Source organism: Pseudoliparis swirei, chromosome 5 (assembly GCF_029220125.1).
Source record: "Pseudoliparis swirei isolate HS2019 ecotype Mariana Trench chromosome 5, NWPU_hadal_v1, whole genome shotgun sequence".
Lineage (NCBI taxonomy): Eukaryota > Metazoa > Chordata > Actinopteri > Perciformes > Liparidae > Pseudoliparis > Pseudoliparis swirei.
The window spans coordinates 4,327,347-4,351,597 of record NC_079392.1 but is presented as its reverse complement, the minus strand read 5'-3'; the positions used below and the strand labels follow the sequence as shown (position 1 = coordinate 4,351,597).

Below are 24,251 nucleotides of genomic sequence, written 5' to 3'. Positions count from 1 at the left end.
CACCTCTGTAGAGACTTCATTACACACCAGAGAATCGTCATTTACCACAGTAACTATGTAGAGAGTGTTTATGATTAATTAATTGAAAGTTATCTTCCTTGAAAAAAATAGTGCTTTTCTTATAAAAAATATGGACATTTCTGCGTGACCCCAAACTTGTTAACGCTAGTGTAAGTGCAAAAAAACGATGGGATTTGAGTCATATGACATGCTCCCACGCCATTGGTCATGTGTATAAACCCTCCCATTTTCACAATATTTTCTGTCATGAGAATAATCTGATTCAAAGCCGATTAAATATAATCAATGACGCCCCAAAAAAAGATAAACAAAAATCAAACCTTTGTCTTTAAAGAAACCAAAACATAATTGTTTCCTCCCCCTCTCCCATTGGTCCGTGCAGACGCCAAGGCCTGCCCCTCCAAAGACTTCCCGTGCCGCAACGGCAAGTGCGTGGCGCCGATCTTCGCGTGCGACGGCGACGACGACTGCGGCGACGGCAGCGACGAGGACAAGTGCCCGACTCCCGCCTGCGGCCAGCACGAGTTCCGCTGCAACGACTCGGAGTGCATCCCGGCCCTGTGGAGCTGCGACGGAGACCCCGACTGCAAGGACAAGTCGGACGAGTCCATGGAGCGCTGCAGCCGCCGGACGGAGCCCCGGAAGCCGCGGTGCCCCGCCGGCGAGCTCCAGTGCGGCAGCGGCGAGTGCGTCCACGGCAACTGGAGGTGCGACGGAGACGCCGACTGCAAGGACAAGTCGGACGAGGCCAACTGCCGTGAGTCCGCCGGCTGCGTGTGAAGAAGTGTGCGACTGAAGGGCTTCTCACGGATATGGGTGGTGTTTTTTATTTGTTTATTACAAAAATCTTCATTTTTTATTATTTTATATAGCCCAATATCACAAATTACGAATTTCCCTCAGAGGGCTTTACAATCTGTACACATACGACATCCCTGACCTTTGACCTTTCACATCGGATCAATGGACTGGCAAGAAGGAGGATCCCTCTGGACAGAACAATAGATGTCATGTGACCAGAATGAAGCGTTACAGAGTTACATAAACACATTCAATGAATATGACAGAGTTTATATATATATATATAATATAATATATATATATATATCATATACAGGACTGTCTCAGAAAATTAGAATATTGTGATAAAGTTCTTTATTTTCTGTAATGCAATTAAAAAAACAAAAATGTCATGCATTCTGGATTCATTACAAATCAACTGAAATATTGCAAGCCTTTTATTCTTTTAATATTGCTGATTATGGCTTACAGCTTAAGAAAACTCTAAAATCCTATCTCATAAAATTTTAATATTTCCTCAGACCAAGTAAAAAAAAGATTTATAACAGCTGAGTGTTTGTCAAGGCTCAGGAAACCCTTGCAGGTGTTTCGAGTTAATTAGACAATTCAAGTGATTTGTTTAATACCCTACTAGTATACTTTTTCATGATATTCTAATATTTAGAGATAGGATATTTGAGTTTTCTTAAGCTGTAAGCCATAATCAGCAATAAATCAGAATAAAAGGCTTGCAATATTTCAGTTGATTTGTAATGAATCCAGAATGCATGACATTTTTGTTTTTTAAATTGCATTACAGAAAATAAAGAACTTCATCACAATATTCTAATTTTCTGAGACAGTCCTGTACATATATATATATATGTATATATATATATAAATGTATGTATATATGTATGTATATAAATATATATATATATATGTTTATGTATATATATAGATAGATAGATAAATATATACTTTATTAATCCCCAAGGGGAAATTTGTCGTAACAGTAGCAGCACCAATAAACTAAACACACAAGAATAAAAAATAAAATATAAAACAAAATATAAAAAACAGGGATGAAAGATATAGATATATACAAGAAGTATACAAAGTAAAATATAAACTAAAATATATATGTATATATACAACATATATGCATACACAATACACAATACTAATGACAAATTAAATTAAATATAAAAATATTAAATATAAAAAAATATATATATAATATATATGTGTATGTATATATATGTATGTATATGTGTATATATATATATGTGTGTATATATATATATATGTGTATTTATATATATATATACAGGACTGTCTCAGAAAATTAGAATATTGTGATAAAGTTCTTTATTTTCTGTAATGCAATTAAAAAAACAAAAATGTCATGCATTCTGGATTCATTACAAATCAACTGAAATATTGCAAGCCTTTTATTCTTTTAATATTTAATAATTTTTTAATTGCATTACAGAAAATAAAGAACTTTATCACAATATTCTAATTTTCTGAGACAGTCCTGTGTTGTGAAGAAAGACTACGAGATGAATGTCGCCGTGCTACCAAACGATTGAAGGATGATCAATAACTAACGTGATGATCCCCGAGTGCGTTGCCATGCAACCGTGTGATCTGTGGAAGCAGAGGGAGAACTTCTGAGTGTGTGTTGACGCGTTTTTTTGCAGTGTGTGTGTGTGTGTGCGCGTGTGCGTGTGCGTTTGCATGTGTGGGACATGAAGGGCCTTCATCAAGCGAGACCCCCATCTGGTCTCCTCTTCACACTCCCACACACCACTCGGGGAGATGATAGCAGCCTCGTGCATACGACGTGAATCACACACACACACACACACACACACACACCTTCACACACACCTTCACACAAGAGTCAGGCAGAAGAAAGTGTTTCTAAGGAGGCGTCGCCCTCCGGTTCGGCCCGATTGCGGAAGCGTCTCCAAAATTGCATTTTCTCAAAATAAAACATATTTTTATTCATTCTTTCTGTGCCGGCCGATACCAAGGGACCCACGGCCCGGTACCAAGGGACCCACGGCCCGGTACCAAGGGACCACGGCCCGGTACCAATGGACCATGGACCGGTACCAAGGGACCCACGGCCCGGTACCAAGGGACCACGGACCCGTACCAAGGGACCACGGCCCGGTACCAAGGGACCCACGGCCCGGTACCAAGGGACCACGGGCCGGTACCAAGGGACCACGGCCCGGTACCAAGGGACCATGGACCCGTACCAAGGGACCACGGGCCGGTACCAAGGGACCACGGGCCGGTACCATGGACCGGGACCAAGGGACCATGGAGCGGTACCAAGGGACCAGGGATGCTTTAGGGCGGGGCTTACTCTGTGACTGACTGATAACTTCATTCATCTGATGCAACAAAAGTCAAGATGGCTCGAGGCGCCATAAGGTCCACGAACCAATGGGTCACGATGACTCCGCCCACTATATATATATATATATATACACACTGTCTGGTTCTGACAGACACCTGGATACATGTCATCATACCAGTCGGCATGGACCAGGATCCATGAGACAGAAGGAGGTAGAGAGAGGTGTGTGTGTGTGTGTGTGTGTGTCGCGTCTGCATGTGTGTGTGTCACATCTGTGTGTGTGTGTGTCACATCTCTTTGTGTATGTGTGTGTGTCTGCGTGTGTGTCATATCTGTGTGTGTGTGTCACATCTGTGTGTGTGTGTCACATCTGTGTGTGTGTGTGTCTGCATGTGTGTGTCATATCTGTGTGTGTGTGTGTGTGTGTCTGCGTGTGTGTGTGTCACATCTGTGTGTGTGTCTGCATGTGTGTGTCACATCTGTGTGTTTGTGTGTGTGTCTTCATGTGTGTGTGTATGTGTGTGTATGTTTGCGTGTGTGTGTGTGTTTTATTCCACATTTCCTGATACAGCGGTCGTCTTCCATCCATCATGGCCGCCTCCGTTCCCATGGCGAAAAACACACAACACATGAATAATTAAAGCGGCCATTTAACAAGACGAATGAGTTGAATTAACCCGCCGTGGGCGTTAAAAACCCAGCACAAACAAATGGACCCGTATGCACACACACACACACACACACACACCCAATAGGTCACGTAGCGTGTGGGATGAAGACGAGCCTCGTCTTCATTCCCATCGGGGCTTTTGATCTGAGAGGTGAGAGGAGTGTGTGAAGGATGAGTGTTGGGTTGGGATGCACTTCCAGGTTGGCCTCATGTGAAAGAAGAAAATACTGAACACACACATCTTCATAGGGCAGTTGAAGAAGAGCAGAATGAGACCAACGCATTATATATATATATATATATATTTAAATATATATATTTATATATCTATATATAAATATATATATTTAAAAATATATATATATTAAAAACAATATATATATATATTTTTTTTTACTTTTGGAAAATTGTGAAATAACATTTAACCTTTATTCAAAAATAATAAATATACTTATTTAGGCTTACAGTATATGAGCAATTGTCATAAAATGGCAAACAGATTCAAAGTGTTTTCCTCGATTTTTTTGAACAAAAAAGATAAATCAGCCAATCATATAAAATGTTATTCTTATTTCTTTGTGGTTATTTATTGTTATTACATTTTGTTGTACAACTATTAACAATTACAACTTATTTTTTTTTATAATAAAAAATTATAGTTATTGAATTGTGTTGTGTGTACCTACCTAGTACAGGCAATACATACAACAAAGAACAAAAATAAATTATTTCTTTGTGGTTATTTATTGTTATTAAAACAATTTATACAACTACTAACAATTCCAACTTATTTCTTTTTTTTTTTCAAAATGAAAAATTCTATTTTTTTATTTTATTTATGTGTACCTACCTAGTACAGGCAATACAGATAGGACACACACAACGAAGAACAAAAATAAAACGCCATTAAATCATCTCAATTATGGCGGCATGTGTCGCCCCCCTCCTCGTGATATCAGGGGCCAAAATTATATTTCTTCGGGGCAGTTTTGCCCTTTGCCCTCTTGTATTCCCGGCGCTGAAATGAAATAATAACAACAAGTCGGCTAATTCTTCTCTCCGTGTGCCGTTTGCTGTTCCTCAGCTCTGCTCACGTGCCGACCGGATGAGTTCCAGTGTGGCGACGGCTCGTGTGTCCACGGCACCAAGCAGTGCAACAAAGTCCACGACTGCCCCGACTACAGCGACGAAGCCGGCTGCGTCAACGGTGAGCGCGACGCTCCTCCACGCGGGCCGTCGACCGAGTTGACCTCCGTGTCCCGAAGGTTCCGGGAGATTCGGATTAAGCCGCAGAAAGCAAAAAAGTGGCGATAGTAGTCCTTTGACGTGCCCGAAAGAAAATTCTCCGAGGATATCGTGGAAAGCAGCACGGATGCTTTTTTTTTTTACTGGGTTCATTTAATAAGGGACAGTGCACATTAATACAAATATTTCAGTCAATGTGCCAGAGTTAGCCAAGAGGCTCTTTTTTTCATCTGTAGTCCCATGCTAATCTAATCTGATCCGCCTCATGAGAAACTAAAGAAGTTATCCTGAAGCACGAGGCCACAATGTGGCCGTTAAAAGAGTCTCAGCAAGTGTTGCGCCTAAAATCTCTTTTGACTTATACATATACACAGAAATTAAATAAATACCCCCCCCCCCTCTTCCCCCAAAACTGGAACGGACTGCCCTTAAAAATCGTGTAAATGAAAACCTTATTTTACTGTCGTATTACATATAGTTCCATACATATATGAAATGTATTCTCTGCATTGTTTTACTTTTTTTTTAGGCTGCTTTCACACCAAAACCAGGGTTCTTTTTTTTACCACTCGTGGTCCCCCATCGCCACGGGTTACAGATGAATGAGCCTCGTACATCTGAATGTGGGTCGTGCGTTTCGGTGTGAATTCCGCCTCCAACATCGACTTCAAGCACCTGAACGTTGTGCGTTTCTCGCGGATGAGAGGGATGTGAAGCGTAACCCTGACCTCTGACCTCTGACCCCTTCTGCTCATCGTGTCTCCTCCGCAGTCACAAAGTGCGACGGCCCGAGGAACTTTCGCTGTAAGAACGGCGAGTGTGTGGACGTCAGCAAGGTGTGCGACAACGTGAAGGACTGCGAGGACTGGTCCGACGAGCCCATGAAGGAGTGTGGTAATTATGAGTCTCTGGTTTCCTCTTCACACACACACACACACACACACACACACACTCACTCATCAGGGTTCGTATGGGCATGGAAAACCTGGAAAAGTCATGGAATAAATGAAAAAAAAGTTCTTTCAAGGCCTGGAAGAGTCCCACAAAAAAAAAATCTAAATTTTTGGGAAAAGTCATGGACATTTGTTATATTCATCCAGGCCTGGAAAAGTCCTTGGAAAAAAAAGAAATCCCCAAAGTTTTGGAAAAATCATGGAAATGTGTTTGATTCATATGTGCATTCACCCCGAGTTTTAAATAATGTTTATATTTTCGAATAGAAAGATGCTCAATCTTTCATACTCGCGGCGCTATTATTTATTTTGTGCTGCCAGTGAACGCACCTTAACTGAAAAGTTCGGTAGAAGCTAAAATGCTTATATAATCCTTTCCTAAATTATTATTATCAAATATATGAGATAATGAATATGAAATAAAGAAAAAGAATAAACACACATACGTTTCAATCACACTTATACCCCTAAAAAAAATAGTTTTAGAAATCATGAGTTGACGAGTCTTACATCCATACAATAGAAATAAATCTTCTTTTAATCCCTGTTTTTGCTTTTTGTACAGTAAACTTACAAACATCTCTCAAATCATCATGAGAAACAAATGAAAGAAATGGAGGCAGGTTCCCACAAAATGTAAATTATTATTATTTTTATGAACTCTGTTATGTCTCTTTACTCTTAAGCTTAAATCTTTAATGTGCGCCGGTAATGAAGTCCCGGCTTAAAGTTTTTCAGTAGCCATTTCTCTCCACTCTCCCCGGAGGGCAGTTGAAAGAAAATGGGAATAGAGAAGGAGGTGCAGAAAAAGGAAAAAAGGACATAAAGGAAGCATAAAGGAAGCATAAAGGAGTCCAATCTGTTCTCAAATATACAAAAAAAACATAAGAAGGAAAACAAATGAGCGAACGGGGAGAACGAGACGAAAGGATGGAGGACGGCGTTAGAATGATCCAGCTGGCTCCGACTGAGCCTATAGGCCACGGACACACACACTAGCAGGCCCATGGATACACTGTACACACACACACACACACACACACACATTGTGCACACTTCTTTTGCCTTTAAGCTTATTTTTATTTTTATGGAAATTCGATGTGTATACAGAGACGTACTTTATGGGATGTTTTATCCAGCTGCTGGATATGTTTTGAGTTATTTGATATTCACCTCTTCTTCTTTTCTTCCCTCTCTCTCTGTCTCTCTCTCTCTCAGGCCTGAATGAGTGTGCCGACAACAATGGCGGCTGCTCCCACATCTGCAGGGACCGCATCATCGGTTACGAGTGTGACTGTCCCTCCGGGTATAAACTCCTGGACAAGAAGACTTGTGGAGGTGAGAAAATAAAGAAGCTGTGCAAAACGTTGCTTTCTGCTCGCCAGCCGCAGCGTTGAACGGAGAATCTGCACGAGTTGTTTGAGAGAGCGAATATATATTTATATTTATTTATATATATAATATATATATATACAGTATATTTTTATATATACGTGTATATTTATATATATATATATATATATTTATTTATTGTTATATATATACATATATATTTATATGTATATATATATACATATATATATATACATAAGATAAGATAAGATAAGATATTCCTTTATTAGTCCCTCAGTGGGGAAATTACAGGATCACAGTAGTATAGCTCACTGATAAACGAATAATAAAATAGAAACAAGTAATATAATAAGCATTAAAAAAGAAAACATCAGTAGAATATAATAAGCATTAAAAACAGTAGAATATATGTACAGACTGAATAAAAAGTATATATATATATATAAACAAAGTATATAAACAAAAAGTACTTCAGCATATTGCACATGTTGTTGCACCAGGTAGTGGTAGAGTGATAAAGTGATAAACTGCTGAGTGACCAAGTTCAGTTTGGTTGTGAAGTGGCCTACCGGGAGCTCACACATATATATATATGTGTGTATATATTCATTTATAGTTATGCATATATTTATTTAGATATATGTATATATTTATATATATTTATTTATATATGTATATATGTGTATATATTTATTTTGATATATGTATATATTTATATATATATTTATATATGTACAGGACTGTCTCAGAAAATTAGAATATTGTGATGAAGTTCTTTATTTTCTGTAATGCAATTCAAAAAACAAAAATGTCATGCATTCTGGATTCATTACAAATCAACTGAAATATTGCAAGCCTTTTATTCTTTTAATATTGCTGATTATGGCTTACAGCTTAAGAAAACTCAAATATCCTATCTCTAAATATTAGAATATCATGAAAAGTATACTAGTAGGGTATTAAACAAATCACTTGAATTGTCTAATTAACTCAAACACCTGCAAGGGTTTCCTGAGCCTTGACAAACACTCAGCTGTTATAAATCTTTTTTTTTACTTGGTCTGAGGAAATATTAAAATTTTATGAGATAGGATTTTAGAGTTTTCTTAAGCTGTAAGCCATAATCAGCAATATTAAAAGAATAAAAGGCTTGCAATATTTCAGTTGATTTGTAATGAATCCAGAATGCATGACATTTTTGTTTTTTTAATTGCATTACAGAAAATAAAGAACTTTATCACAATATTCTAATTTTCTGAGACAGTCCTGTATATATATTTATCTCTCTCTATATATATATATATATATATATATGTGTGTATCAGGTGGTTGTGAGATGAATACTTAAAAGAAAAGTTCAGATGATGTAACCGACTGAAATCACATGGGCAGATTTTAGCATTCCTGCTCCTACTCAAGTTAAATGAACGACATAAGACACGGAGCATCACTACGTCGGCTTTAAAGCAGTTTAAAGTGATTTGTTTGACTTCAGACGTAGCAGGGAAGCAGTTCCTCCCGCTCTCCGTCTCGGTGCTCAGCTTTAACCACATCCCGAATCCTGATCTCCGAGAGATCAAATTGTTATTGATATTCTCATCGAGTTTTTGGGGATGCTGGCAAACAAGCCACTTCCTAAAGTGTTGCGCTGTTCATTTATTTGGTTTAAGTTGTTTAGATGCACCACCCTGTGACTGAGTATCAGGTGAAATAAACTGTCGACACAATATTCATATAAAGACGAGTCCGATGGAATATTTCTAACCCCCAGGTCCCTCATTTGACTGAAAAACAGTACAATAAAGAATAATATTTAAATAAGTGGTGGAAATTACATAATAATGCACAATAATGATCCATCTATATTCAATTGAAATTGTTTTCTTACAATTACACAATTGACAAGTAACAAGCGTGAATACATGTTCAAACGATGATATATTTTTTTATAAATATATATATTTTCATATACTGTATATACATATATATTTATTTATATTTATATATATTTATATTTATTTTTGTATATATATATATTTATACAAATATATACAGGACTGTCTCAGAAAATTAGAATATTGTGATAAAGTTCTTTATTTTCTGTAATGCAATTAAAAAGACAAAAATGTCATGCATTCTGGATTCATTACAAATCAACTGAAATATTGCAAGCCTTTTATTCTTTTAATATAGCTGATTATGGCTTACAGCTTAAGAAAACTCTAAAATCCTATCTCATAAAATTTTAATATTTCCTCAGACCAAGTAAAAAAAGATTTATAACAGCTGAGTGTTTGTCAAGGCTCAGGAAACCCTTGCAGGTGTTTCGAGTTAATTAGACAATTCAAGTGATTTGTTTAATACCCTACTAGTATACTTTTTCATGATATTCTAATATTTAGAGATAGGATATTTGAGTTTTCTTAAGCTGTAAGCCATAATCAGCAATAAATCAGAATAAAAGGCTTGCAATATTTCAGTTGATTTGTAATGAATCCAGAATGCATGACATTTTTGTTTTTTTAATTGCATTACAGAAAATAAAGAACTTCATCACAATATTCTAATTTTCTGAGACAGTCCTGTATATATATACATATATATATATGTATATATATATATTTACATATGTATATTTATTTATTTATATATAAATATATATGTTGGATAAATATATATATAGTTGGATAAAATGTACATAAAAGACGTTCTTTTGATCTGTACTATGTGGACTTTGAATCTGAAATAAAGTTTGATTGATTGATTGATTGATTGATTGTCTTCATGCCGGTTATCTCGACAGACATCGACGAATGCGAGAACCCGGACGCCTGCAGTCAGATCTGCATCAACTACAAAGGGGATCACAAGTGTGAATGCTACGAAGGCTACGAGATGGACCCCGCCTCCAAGACCTGCAAGGCTGTGGGTGAGTTCACACACACACACACACACACACACACATACCCTTCACCCATTTGCTCAGGTAAAGACACACACTGTACTCGGACGCGCCGCGTCCCACACTATTCTCACCCTGCGGCATTCTGGGAAACGAGAGGCTGCCGTGCAAGGATAAATATTTGCCACCTTTTTTCCTGCAATCCTCACGAAATGAAAAAGTTTGCAGCCAAGTCGCCTCCTCTCTCTCTCTCTGGAGTGCGGGTCCTTCCCTCTGATTGGCCGAGGTAAACACTCTGAGCGACGGCGTGAATAAAAATCAAATATTGTCTTTGACCGATAACAACTGTTTTCTGTTAGGGACAATTTAAATGTGCAGAGAAGTCCTGCCTCCTACACACAGAAAGATTAAGGTACCATCTGGAGCCGAAAATGGTTCTTCAGAGTGATGCCAGAAAAGAACCATTTCTGGTTCCACAAAGAACCTTTCAAACCAGTTTTCTTTAAAGAACCACTTTCTTAAATAGTTATTTAAAGAACCTATAAAGGTGTCTCAAAGAACCTTAAAAAATGGTTCTTTAAGGCACCATTTCCGGTTCCTTGAAGAACCTTTCAAACCAGGGTTCTTTAAAGAACCACTTTCTTAAATAGTTATTTAAAGAACATATTAAGGCGTCTCAAAGAACCTTACAAAATGGTTCTTTAAGGCACCATTTCCGGGTTCCTTGAAGAACCTTTCAAACCAGGGTTCTTTAAAGAACCACTTTCTTAAATAGTTATTTAAAGAACATATTAAGGCATCTCAAAGAACCTTAAAAAATGGTTCTTTAAGGCACCATTTCCGGGTTCCTTGAAGAACCTTTCAAACCAGGGTTCTTTAAAGAACCACTTTCTTAAATAGTTATTTAAAGAACCTATAAAGGTGCCTCAAAGAACCTTAAAAAATGGTTCTTTAAGGCACAATTTCCGGTTCCTTGAAGAACCTTTCAAACCAGGGTTCTTTAAAGAACCATTTCCTACAAGAGTTCTTAAAAGAATGTTTAAATGTGTCTCAAAGAATCTTACAAAATGGTTCTTTAAGGCACCATTTCTGGTTCCACAAAGAACCTTTCAAACTAGGGTTCTTGAAAGAACCTTTTCCTGAAATAGTTATTCAAAGAACCTATGGAGGAGGAGGAGGAGGAGGAAAAAGAGGAAGAGGAGGAGGAGGAGAAGAAGAAGAAGAAGCCGTAACTGACCTCAAGAGGAGTGAACGACTATCACCGGTGTTTTTATCTCCGCTATTATTCTACAGGAAACGACCTCTCTGCCAGTGAGACTTCACATTTACACGGTGAATCGACCTTGAACTGATTTTGCATCCCACAGCAAATGAACTTTTCCGTGGGACAAGAGAGAGAAGAAGGAGCGTTGCCGGCGACGGCCGCCATCGCTCAGCGGTGGAGTCGTTACCGGCGGAACCGGCCCGTCAACGAGAGTTTAAAGCAGGGAGCCGGGGCCCTCCCTCGGAGCTTAAGTGGCATACATAATGGATTACTTCCTGCCTCCCCGTGTGAATCTTTATTAACCGTTAAGCAACGCAAACAACCATTTATTAGAAAAGAGGAGCAGGAGGAACACAGATAAATGGACGGACGGCAGGAAGTGTGCCAGGATTATCGTTAACTTTGAAGGTTATTTATTCGGAGGCACAAACCATAAACGGAGATGTTTGAGGAGCTGACGCCGCCCTGCTGGCCTCGTATCTCACCTCCATCGCACGTGTGCGCGGTCACGCATTCGAACACGCAGTTGTTTCTTTCCTTCCGAGGAGTCTCATCAGCGTCGGGACAGCAGACGGGAGGAGGGAGGAGCTTCAGGGTGGAGCGACGCCCTCTTTGGTGGGACGTGGCACGTGGTTTATTGAAGTTGAGGTCTTGTTATTTGTGCTTTTCTTCTGAGAGGCGCACGGCGGAAACACGACGTCACCCTCGAGTTCAGTGGGTTTTTTATTTTTTATTTACTTGTTTGTTGAATTTTGTTACAAAAAAAAAGAAGAGGTGCAGTACCGGCGTTGTCCAGCGTGACGAGAGTGCATTTAATGCAGGTGTTTTTTTTATGTGTGTGTGTGTGTGTGTGTGTGGCTCACTCTACACTAATTGCATTCATTGTTTTTGTGTTTACATCATTATGGGTGGGATGCCACTCGCTGAGTCGTCATCTTGGGTTTTTAATATTGTGGGTAAGAGAGAGAGGGAGAGAGAGAGAGAGAGAGAGAGAGAGAGAGAGAGAGAGAGAGAGAGAGAGAGAGAGAGAGGGAGAGAGAGTGAGAGAGAGAGAGGGAGGGAGAGAGAGTGTGTGTGTGGGAGTTCACGATTGGTTTGGTCATCTGTATCTTAAAGTTGATCCACATTTAATTGGACAGGGCCACGACCAAGATGGTGAAGGAGAGGAATGGGAATACATAAATCATAAACATGAAGGAATAAAACAACCGCTAGATAAATTACGTTGTTTTTTGCGTCATTCCTCATTATCACCATTATTTAGTCATGACTGATCAGTCAAAATACACACACACACACACACACACTTTTTCTTCTTAAGAAAATGTTTTGCAAGTGTCCACATTTTTATTATTTCATAACTGTATAATTAAAGATGCAACATTAAATATAATTGTATGGCTGCAATCAGAACTCAAAACAAATATTGAATTGAATATTTATTGAATAACTATTTTTAAAAGGATTTTTTTCATAGATAATTATTTTATATATATTTTGGAAAAATCTCACGTACCCCCATAGAGTGCTTTAACGTACATGTAGCCCCACTATGAGAACCACTGATCTAGCAGTCCATCATAACAATAATAAAGGCTTATATAACTCGCTTATAATATATATAAGTAGGACAGAGAGAGAGGGTTGAGCTAAAGTAAACGAAATAATTTGATTACAGTTTGAACGATATTGATGTAAATCTGAAGGATTTGTGAGTGTGTTTGTTGTTTCCACCGTATGCCGGTAAGCATACAAATTAATTATATATATATATATATTTATATATATTTTTAAATATAAATATATATATTTTTTAAATATATACATATAAATATATATATATTTATATATATATATATATATATATGAGTTGGTTGTGAGATGAATACTTAAAAGATTAGTTCAAATGATGTAACTGTCAATATTTCCAAATCAAAAAATAGATATAAATAAAATAGAATATAATTTTTTTTGTGGTTGCACTGGTAGTTTAACAGCCAACGATCAACACATCTCTTGGGATTTGTGACCAATCTGTCACCAAGTTTGCTCACGTCAAGTTGTAAATGAATCCTATCAAATGGTTCTTCTTCGTGAGCTATCAAACGTGATCGCGATCATAAATGTATTTCCTCTTCCTCTTCCTCTTCCTCAGGAAAGAGTCCGTACCTGATGTTCACCAACCGCCACGAGATCCGCCGCATCGACCTGCTGAAGAGCGAGTACACACAGGTGGTTCCCACGCTGAAGAACGCCGTGGCCCTGGATGTGGACGTGGCCACCAACAAGATGTTCTGGTGCGATCTGTACCATCGCAAAATATACAGGTATGCACACACACACACACACACACACACACACACACACGTGAGATGAAAAGTGCATGTGTATTGAATATGGCTGTTTCCTTGTTTTGTCATTGTGTGTGTGTGTGTGTGCGCCACCTGTCCTCTATACATCCATCTAGGCCACACTCCTGGAAGTGAGACAGGTGTGTGTCCTCTGTCAGTGACAGGTGGAACAATTCGTCCTTCACACACATGTAACACGTGCACACAATACACCCCCAAGTTGTGGGAGGAGCTTCCTCTCATCTCAGCTGAGCCATATGCTCTCTCTAATGCCACTGCCTCAATAATCACCACTATTACTCATCTGCATCCACACGCACGGCCACGTCTGCTCAAGGGCTTCTGACGGAGAGACGGGCGAGTGGACTTGTTCCTCATGACGAACCCGTCTTTGGAAGCAGCACAAGCAACAAAAAACGTTTACATGGCAACGAGTGGATCTGTTCTCGGTTGTGTACCTTTCATACATCGGAAACAAATCGGTATTTTTAAAATCCAAAAGCATGAAAGGCATTTTTGCGTTGCATGATGTACTTGTGAAGGACTGAAATGCGATCCAAATCTCGGTATACCTTTTTGAGATCATCCGCTGCTCCTTTAGTTCATCGGCAGAACCGTGTCGATCCCATTGCCTTCTTAAAGACGCAACATGTTACATAACAGCTAAGTCACAAGCGCCAAGTATGAATTTTCATTTCGTTTTAAATAGCTGAATACCTTGGACCGTAATGCTAAGGACCTTTGAGCCAAGAATCTACGCTAGGCCTGTAAAAAAGAGATTATGAGGGATATAAGGGATACCATTGAGTATAAATGACGATATAAGGGATATCATTGACAATGAGTGACGATATAAGTGATGTCATTGACTATAAATGTCGATATAAGTGATGTCATTGACTATAAATTACTATATAAGGGATACCATTGACTATAAATGGCGATATAAGTGATGTCATTGACTATAAATGATGATATAAGGGATGTCATTGACTATAAATGACGATATAAGGGATACCATTGACTATAAATGACGATATAAGGGATGTCATTGACTAAGTGATGTTATTGAACTGTTGCACCAATAACACAAGGGATTTCATCGGTGTCCAGTTTGCTCCAGAGCTCATTTTAATGTGCTGTGTGTGTGTGTGTGAGACAGGTGTTGGATCCATGTTATTAACCCTGAGACGCGAGAGAAACACCTCCAGATTATCCGTCACAAGACGGCAGTACCCCCCCCCCCCTCCCCATTATCATCCAATTAACAACACAAGCTGCTTCCAAGTTCCTCACTCATCCGTCTCCACCTCAGCAGCCTTTCGTTGAGCTGCTCCTCCCTTCCGTACTTCTACGTCTTTATTATTTCTGGCACGGGTTTTTTACCAAAATGTGACAACGGGGGTATAAATTAGGGCTGCAACTAACGATTATTTTAATAATTGATTAATCTGTCGATTATCTTTTCCGATTAGTCGATGTATTGGATAAGAAAACAAAAAACATGAAACCGTGCTTTACTTTTTTAGACTCAAAAATCTACGCGACTTAATAATCGTGCGACACAACGAATCGATAATGAAATTCGTTACCAACTATTTCATCGATTTTTTTAAAATCGATTTTATCGATTTGTTGTTGCAGACCGTCCCATAATTTGTGACGTTGCATTTCCCCGCCTTCCAACGACGTTGCCTTATATCGTCTTTTATCTATATAGGGTAGGGAAGATAATGACGTGCTACATACGCCTCCAGGATGTTGAGGAAGGAAAGGAAATGAGAAAGACATAAACGGTGACAGACGATTGGACGGAAACAAGTGGACAGCAAGAGGAAAATGGAGAGTGAGAGAGAGAGAGAGATTGAGAAAACAAGAGACAGAAAGACATTTCAGGGAGAAAATGGCCAAAGCAGTTAAAGAGACGCTGATAGAAAAGCGTATTTCTTCCTGGGAGGTGATGATTTGTGGGAGGCCATGATTTTCGCTTTGGAGGTGTCGGGTTTCAGTGCCGCTGACATAGTAAAGAACTCCTGTTCCCCACCGAGGTATCCAAGACCCATAGCACACTCGAGTCTTTCTACACAAGGAAAGGAGACCTCGATTATCTCGTGACGTTGTTCACGTCTTCTCTACCGTTCAACAGCGCTTACATCAACAAGGCGAGCGACGCGTCGCAGCAGCTGACCCTCGTCGACTCGCTGCACTCCCCCGAGGGCCTGGCCGTGGACTGGGTCCACAAGAACATCTACTGGACCGACTCCGGCAACAAGAGCATCTCCGTCGCCACGGGAGACGGACGGAAGAGGAAAGTGCTGATCGCCACCGAGTTGAGCGAGCCGCGGGCCATCGCGGTGGATCCACAGCAAGGGTGAGCGGGTGCAATGGCGCTTTTTGACCACACCGCACCGACAGTATTTGGTAATCCGATAGATGAAGCAGCTTCACGATGACTTGGAGATACGACGTGACTTCTGTTTACTCTGTCTGCCGCTTGATCTTCGTCTCCAATGCCTCGAGTTCCCCAAAAAGACTCTTTTCACAAGTCTCCAAAGCTGGACGGCAAATGAGAACTAGCTTTACACACAGATACATTAAAAAGTGGTCCAAGTTTTAAGGACCAGATTGAGTTTCTCACAGTCCTTTCCTTTAATTACATGATTACATGTCATTTAGCTGGCGCTTATATCCAATGCGACTTGCGTTTTTCGGGATGGGACCCTCCCTTACCGGAAAGGAGATTAATACTCTCCAATCTATGGATGGATCTATGACCCCATGAGCTCCTCTCTAGTTCCTGAGGATCGTCTTTGGCCCGTGTTTGACGAAGGACCGCCTTCGCCGAACGATTGACCAAAGTCTCCTTGACGCGTATCCGACCGGCGATGGGATCAAGGGACCCTACCAGAACAGCTGCAGGGCTAACACATGTCAAATACATGTCAATCATATCAATAACTGTCAATAAGGCAGATTACAATATATTTCATGACATGTCATTGAGCTGATACCTTTATCCAAAGCGACTTCCAATCATGTTGCATTCACACACCGTAGACTCAGCTACAGGGAAGAATTCAGGGTTAAGTGTCTTGCTCAAGGACACACCGACTAGGGCGAGGATTGAACCATCAACCAACTTGATTGAAATACAGACCTGCTAACTACTGACTGCTAACCACTGACCCACAGTCTTCAAAGCCTGCTTCAGAAGTAAAATCCGAGTCAGACACGGACATCGTGTGGATTTTCCTCACACATGAGTTACTGCGACGTTGCATATTTCATTTGTTTTACCGAATTTGTCGACCTTCACGTCTAACCGGTTGGTACCGAACGTCTCTTTTTTCCCCCGCAGCTTCATGTACTGGTCGGACTGGGGAGGTCAGGCCAAAATTGAGAAGGCTGGTATGAACGGAGTGGACCGACAGGTTCTGGTGTCCGAACACATCGAGTGGCCCAATGGAATCACCCTGGGTAAGGAGGAGGGGCGGAGGACACGCCAGGCTCATTGGGAAAGACAGGATCAGAAGGGAAAGGGGGAATCAGATACAGAGTATACCAGAATCACAATTTCTCTTTGATACCTTGATTCTCAAAAAAACTGGCACCATTCTTTCAGGGTTCACAATTGACTTAAACACCCCACAGGTGTAACAGATTTCTCTGTTATCCCGTGAGTATCGGACCTTTTATTGGACTTGTAATACTGCCGATCGGATGAGACCTCTGGCCCGAGCTCCTTCTACCGCGACTCGGTTACCACTGCGCTTTATTGGGAAGAGATACGCACACACAAACAAACACACACAGACAGATTAACCACAGTTGGGGCTGATTGACCATCACCACCAGCTGATGCCGATTAGACCTCGTCTCGGCACCATTCCCTGAACCCCCCCACACACACACACACACACACACTCCATCCACTCTGCAGCTGTGCTTAACCATACCCCGCTGCCACAACAAGAAATATGCAAATGAAGGTGGAAAAGGCCGATCTAACGTAAAGACTGATTTTCAACTCCTTTAAAAAAATGAAGAACGTAAAAGCAACCGCTGGTACGAAAACGGGTGGTTTCTCAAGGCTGAAAACAAACAAACATGAGTAAACAACCACATATGCCGGTCAATAAAAAGGTCACTGTTTTCTTCCATTAGAACCAAATAAATAATCTTTTTAACCAAAGAAAGCAAGAAATAGAATAAAAGTTGCGGTGCGGTTAAAGAACTAAAATGCAGTACTCCAGGGGCGCTGCAACCCCGTAAGTAGCTCTTATTGGTCGAGCTCAGTTTGCGTCTGGCTCTCATCAATCAAGCCGGCGAACACACAAGGACGAATTAATAATCAATATATCTCCCATCATGCCTTTCATCTCCCTCCACGGCACCAGCCAATTTCTCCTCAGCCGCCCGAGGAGAAAAAGAGAAGAAATAGTCTCCGCACTCCGTGGAATTGAGGTGTCACTACATCTGTATGAAAACAAATTATTTCTTTTAGAGTAGGGTCGCATGAGAGAGTTGGCCAGACTCGCGGTGAGAGATTATTTTTGTTCCCGCGGCTATTGATTTCATACAGCGAGCGGCGAACTAAAACAGCTGATTGTCTGAAGAGAGTCGGGAGAGGTGAAGTCGTGATTGAAGAATAATAGCTGTGTTTGCGTCTGCTCTTTTTAGAGGATGATGTTGAATCGCATCTTTTTTTGGTTTCAGGTTTTAGTCGGCTGACTTGCCTTTTACGTGATATGTAATAATAAGTCCATAAGTAAGTAATCAGGGTAGGAAATGCACATATTTTTTAGGGGGCAATTTTTTCCCCCACTGACTGAAATCCAGGGGCTTTTAAAAAGAAATTGGCGGCACTTTTTTTAAACGTGAAATAATATTTAACCTTTGTTCAAGTATATGAGCAATTATCATAAAAATAACAATAATACGACTTGGGCAGTAGTCTACCGATTCAAAGTGTTTTCTTAGATATTTTAAGCAAACATAAAACAAAAATCAGACAATCATATTTAATTTTCTTATTTATTTGTGTTTATTCTTTTATTAAAGTTTTTAAAACAACTATTAACACTTACAACTTTCTTTCTTTTTCATAATTCCAAATTATATTTATTGATTTATTTTTACCTACCTTGTGCAGGCAATACAACTGGACCAGACACAAAAAGAACAAAAACAAAACGCTAGTAAATTATCGAAATTATGGGGCTTTTTTTGCGCCTCTCCTATTGATATCAGGGGCAAAATTATATTTCTTAGGGGCAGTTTCGCCCTTTGCCCTCCTGTATTTCTGACGCTGTAAGTAATAATATCACATACTCTTGCTTTTTTAAAAGTTGTTGTGATACTTTAAAGGAAGGATACAGTGTTGTCACTCCCAATATTGCAAATCTGAAATGTTTGTCCAAGAAAGGAAAAACAATATTCTCATCAAGTTTCACCTGAGGGTTACACAGATTAATTATTGAGAGAAAAAAGTGTATTAACCTTTTTTAAGCACAGCGAGAATGTTTCATTTGTATTTAATTCAGATGCTGAATAAACACCGGATAAAAAGCAAAGTCATACTTGGATTATGTCCCTTTTTTAACTTGATGGAATCTATAATCTAAATGTTCATATACATCAACCACAGCGTTACTCAGGGGTCTTAAAGCAAGAGTGCAAAAATGTAGCGAGAAAGAAAGAAAGAAAGAAAGAAAGAAAAGCACTTTGGAGGCAATAGAATTGGAAAAACAGCAAAGTGCTCCTTTTAACGTAACTCCAGCAAGACTAATCAATTTGCTCAAGGGCACGTATATATATATATATTCCCCCCCACAACCCCCGCAAAGAATTCAACCGACAATATTACAATCACATCTGTGTTCTCTGAGCGCGGGGCCTCAGCCGTCACGTCAGAGAAGATTGATGGTGCGCGGCTACCGAGCCATTACATTCATATACCTCTCACCCTTCGGCCTTTTCTCATGCAATGACCTCTCTTGCTCCATCTCTCCCCTCCTTGGTCTTGTTCTCTCTCTCTCTCTCTCTCTCTCTCTGTCTCTCCAGACTTGTCGAATAGGCGTCTCTACTGGGTGGACTCCAAGCTGCACCTGCTGTCCAGTGTGGATCTGAACGGGGACAACCGCAAAGTGCTGCTGTCCTCCCAGCGCCACCTGGGTCACCCCTTCGCCCTCACTGTGTTCGAGGTACAGTCCGACCCAATGGCCGTCTTTTAATCTCCCAGCATGCTCGTTGTTCTTTTTGCAAAAGAAGTAAAGCTTACCTCACTAGGGACTACGGATGCAAATGTTGCTAACGGGACATGGGCTAACGGGACGTTGCTAACGGGACGTTTCTAACGGGACGTTGCTAACGGGACGTTGTCCTCTCAACAGACCTTTCATTAGAGAAAGAAAAGGAATTTCCTTCGTCTATATTTTTGTTTGTTGATTCACATTCCAGCAGCTTATTTTATAGATTTTCGTTGAGAAAAATTCAAAGCATCGGACTTATGTTTTTTGCGTTTTTGCGTTTTTTTAACCACATGTTTTCATATTTCGGCTGTCTACCTTGTCAGAGAGATTGACCGAGAACAAAACGAGAGCTGGTGATGTTTTTTCGTAGAAAGATAAACACACAGAAGGAATCATCTTTTAAAGCAGCCGACGAGTCACAATAGAGCGCCGCAATCGATGAAACTATCCTGGGTTTATTTATTCAGGCAGGACTGAGTCACTCAGTTAGAGCCCATCAAGTATAGATGATGTGGAAGGTGAAAAAGAGAAGCGGGAGAGTAGAGCAGTGCCAGGAGGAAGAGGAGGAGGAGGAGGAGGAGGAGGAAGTGCTTTCTCCATTCCTCTTTCCTCTCTTTCCTGCACACACTGAGATGATGAGAAGCAACGGGAAGAGAGGACATCCATCATGTCCAGCTGAGTGTGCCTGCAAAAAAAAAAGAAGAAAAAAAAAAAGAGGAAGGAAACCAACGTTTTCGGGGTCGGCTGTGAAAGTTCATCCCTGGAGATTAATTGCCATCGGCTCTTTTCTCGTCTGGTTATAGGATACAGAGCAAATTAAAATTCCTTCAGCGGCGCAGCTGATTGTCTTCCTGCCCAACAGACCGATAATGGGAAGTTTTGTTTCTTTGGGAATTTGAGTTGTGAACTGAAACACTGCACCGTATTTATCTTTTGAATGTAGTTTGTGTCTTTTGACTCAGAGTCTGGGTCTGTGTGAGACCATTCATGCATTTATTGACACAAGGATGATGAAATTATAAACGGCGCTACCATTTGAGCCGTTTTTGACCACATTCTGACTCGGAAAGGTAAAAGTAATTTAGCAGATGCATACAGACTTTTGACTTTTTTTTGAGGGTTTCAAGTTCGATTAGTTGACTGACAAGAAAATAAATCGCCTATTTTGATACTGGACTAGCGAGAAAAAATTTCAAAACTATTCTCAAGTTGCATGCCAGATATAAGATGTGTTCAGTGTCAACAAAGAAAGTTACATTACCCAATAATACTTTGCATTAAAGTGGGAAGAAAAGACAAATAACACGTAACAATCATATGACAGTTCAGAGCAATTATTATGAATAAAGATTGATTTGAATATTTCATCTCGTGCTTTCATGGATATGCTTTAAATCACCACTCAAAGGGATTATGTGTCAGATATGAGGTTTCACAATCGTGAGTTTTAAAGTGTGTTTCATGGCCCTTCGTGTCGCTGAATGATACACAGTGAATGTTAGTCAATCCCGCATATCATCCTCAAACTTCACATCAATTCGGTTGTACTAAATGTTCTTAACACCGCGGAGGAAAGACGCATAGTTTGTGTATCTGTGTATTTCTTACGTGTAGATGGCAGAGGCATGCGGAGAGTAATGCTTTCTCTTTCTCCGGCTTTAGTATCATTGCATTACTTCTCTTACTTTTTTTTTATCCCCTCTTAGAGGAGAAGATGAGACGAGTTTGGGAATGGAAATGTAGGCAATGAAGCAAGAAAGAAAAACAGCGGCGGAAATGTGTCCTTTTTATCTTCAACTCAACACACAGTAGGAGGATTTAATTCAGGTTTCACAGGTGCTTTCATTTATTCTATTTGATTAGACCCCTGCTGCGGTTTAAAGTGGGCGGAGCTAGGTTGGGAATTATACAACCTCACCTAAAGTACAGTTACAATCAAACTGTTAGAAAATTAAAGCGGCGGTCATGCCGCAAAGACTGCAAAGTTGGTGGGGCCAGAAACGTGACACGGTGACTTCTCGCAGGACTGCTTGGAGCTAACGGTTAGCAAGCTAGCCGGCCCAGCTAGGCTAGCACTAGTCATCAAAACATCTTTTATATTATTATGCAACATCACCTAAACTACAGTTGTCCATCCTTCTGAGGAAAATGTTAGTAGGTGGGGCCAGAAACGTGACACGGTGACTTCTCGCAGGACTGCTTGGAGCTAATGGTTAGCAAGCTAGCCGGCCCAGCTAGGCTAGCACTAGTCGTCGCAACACCTTTTATATTCTCCAGTGTTCAGTTTACCAGCTTTCTCAATCACAAGTTACTCAAGCAGGGAAAATATAAGTCTCCAAGGTATCAAGCTAGCTTGCGGTCAGTTGGCTAACTCATGAGCTTGTTGCCGGTCAGACAAGACGTTCACACGTTTATTCAAAAGCTTTCCTTGCCCCATGAAAACAAGCCAACCATTTGCTCTCTTGTGTAACAGTTTGTCCTCTGACACTGCAGGTTAAATAAATGTGAATGTGTGCTACACGGCTCATCGGCTACGACGCATGAATTTGTCTGTCAAAGTTCAGCAAACTTAATTTAGAATGAGCAGAATTTTTTTTTTAATGAATGATTTTCCAATGTCATTATTTTAACCTTCTTTAATTCATCAGTCACATAGGAATGCATTAAATCTATGTCAGTGGAAGTGGATATTGAGACTGAAGTAGTGTAATTGTGAGGAACATGTCAGTTAAGTCCAGATAAGAGGTCTTATCAGCGACTAAACAAACTGAGAAAACACCTGTGTGGGTGTAGCATGAGTGTGCAAAGGCTTTAATACTCTTCTGCAGCTTTGTCGAGATGAACACAAACATTTTTCCTCGCATCATTTGAGTCCTACACAGATTCAAAACACCATCTCTACCTTATTTGTTGCACAAGTTGGGCGCTGGTACAAAACAGAAATGCAAATCGAACCCAAAACGATCAAAGGCTTGAAAAGTTGAGTGGGTTGGCTTTGTGTGAGCTTTCACTTCTAGTTTTCAGGCAGATGTGTCACTCACAGACAAAATAGGCCCAGCGTTTGTCAGGAAGTTGAGTTCTTCTGGGACAAAATATGACAAAATCATCAACGGCTGTTCTCCCTTCGACCCGAAGAAGACTTCATTTGGTGTCGTCCTTGACAACCCAGACGGCTCTTGACTGAAGTGATGCAATAGTCCAGGAGAGCCCTTGTGTGCAAGACACACATTTACCGTACGAGGCAGAACAATGACCTTTTCAGGTCTCGTGATGCCGTTTTTAAGCTTTCAATGTGAGGAAAAGGTGGCGGATGAAGAGATTGCACGGGAGAGAAATTTCAAAGAAAAACCCCCCCAGAGGCGGAGACTGACGGGGAGACAAAGAAAGAGACGTCCACAGAGACAGAACGGCAAAGGGAGAGATGGAATGATAGATTTGAGTATCGTTTTATCAACACGGCTGATATTTGTCTGACATTGTTTCACGCTCGACGGTCATACAGGTAAAGGTTATCTGAATGTGAGCGAGGGGGAGACGGAGCAATAGAGAGCTGAGTGAAAAGATGGAAAGGGTAAAGGTGAGAGAAAGGTTAAATCCGCTGATAACGCAGCACAAATAGAGAGTGTGAATTACAGCACAGATACACAAATATATATATATATATACAAACACCAGACAAATCTGTGGCTTGGCCCCAAGGTCGTTGCCCTTTAACAAGACCGTATAACTGTTAACACAACCTCAGCCTTAAAAAACACGAACAAAAGCCTCATTGCTGTTCCATCTTTCTGCCTCACACTCAATCCCTCAATTGTGTCTTCATCCTTCTTTTCTTTTTTACTTTCCCGTGATCTCAACAACGCCTATGAGTTTTCCCTCGCTCTCATATATATATTGTGTCTTTCTTAATTGATGCTGAGATGGATCTGCAGGTGTCATGGAAACCTAGTGAACTATTTCCACTTGTGCGGCGTGTTTTTGTGATGCTGTCGTGATGTCACGAAAGAGAATTGGGAAGAACTGTTTTTTTACACAAGGGACTTTTACATGATGAACCGTAAAGTCATGTCATGGATATTGTGGC

General features: G+C 40.2%; 1 protein-coding gene across 5 annotated transcripts in view; it reads left to right on the top strand.

Annotated features, from left to right (window-relative positions):
- Window positions 1-24,251, top strand: part of lrp8 (low density lipoprotein receptor-related protein 8, apolipoprotein e receptor) — a 137,284-nt gene that overhangs the window by 99,828 nt on the left and 13,205 nt on the right. For all 5 annotated transcript variants that reach the window (XM_056414663.1, XM_056414662.1, XM_056414661.1 and 2 more), the window contains exons 5-13: window positions 404-778; window positions 4,933-5,055; window positions 5,865-5,987; window positions 7,265-7,384; window positions 10,203-10,328; window positions 13,721-13,892; window positions 16,063-16,287; window positions 17,275-17,393; window positions 19,980-20,119. In XM_056414663.1, the coding sequence (XP_056270638.1) occupies window positions 404-778; window positions 4,933-5,055; window positions 5,865-5,987; window positions 7,265-7,384; window positions 10,203-10,328; window positions 13,721-13,892; window positions 16,063-16,287; window positions 17,275-17,393; window positions 19,980-20,119 (1,523 nt within the window). The remainder of the gene's footprint in view (window positions 1-403; window positions 779-4,932; window positions 5,056-5,864; window positions 5,988-7,264; window positions 7,385-10,202; window positions 10,329-13,720; window positions 13,893-16,062; window positions 16,288-17,274; window positions 17,394-19,979; window positions 20,120-24,251) is intronic.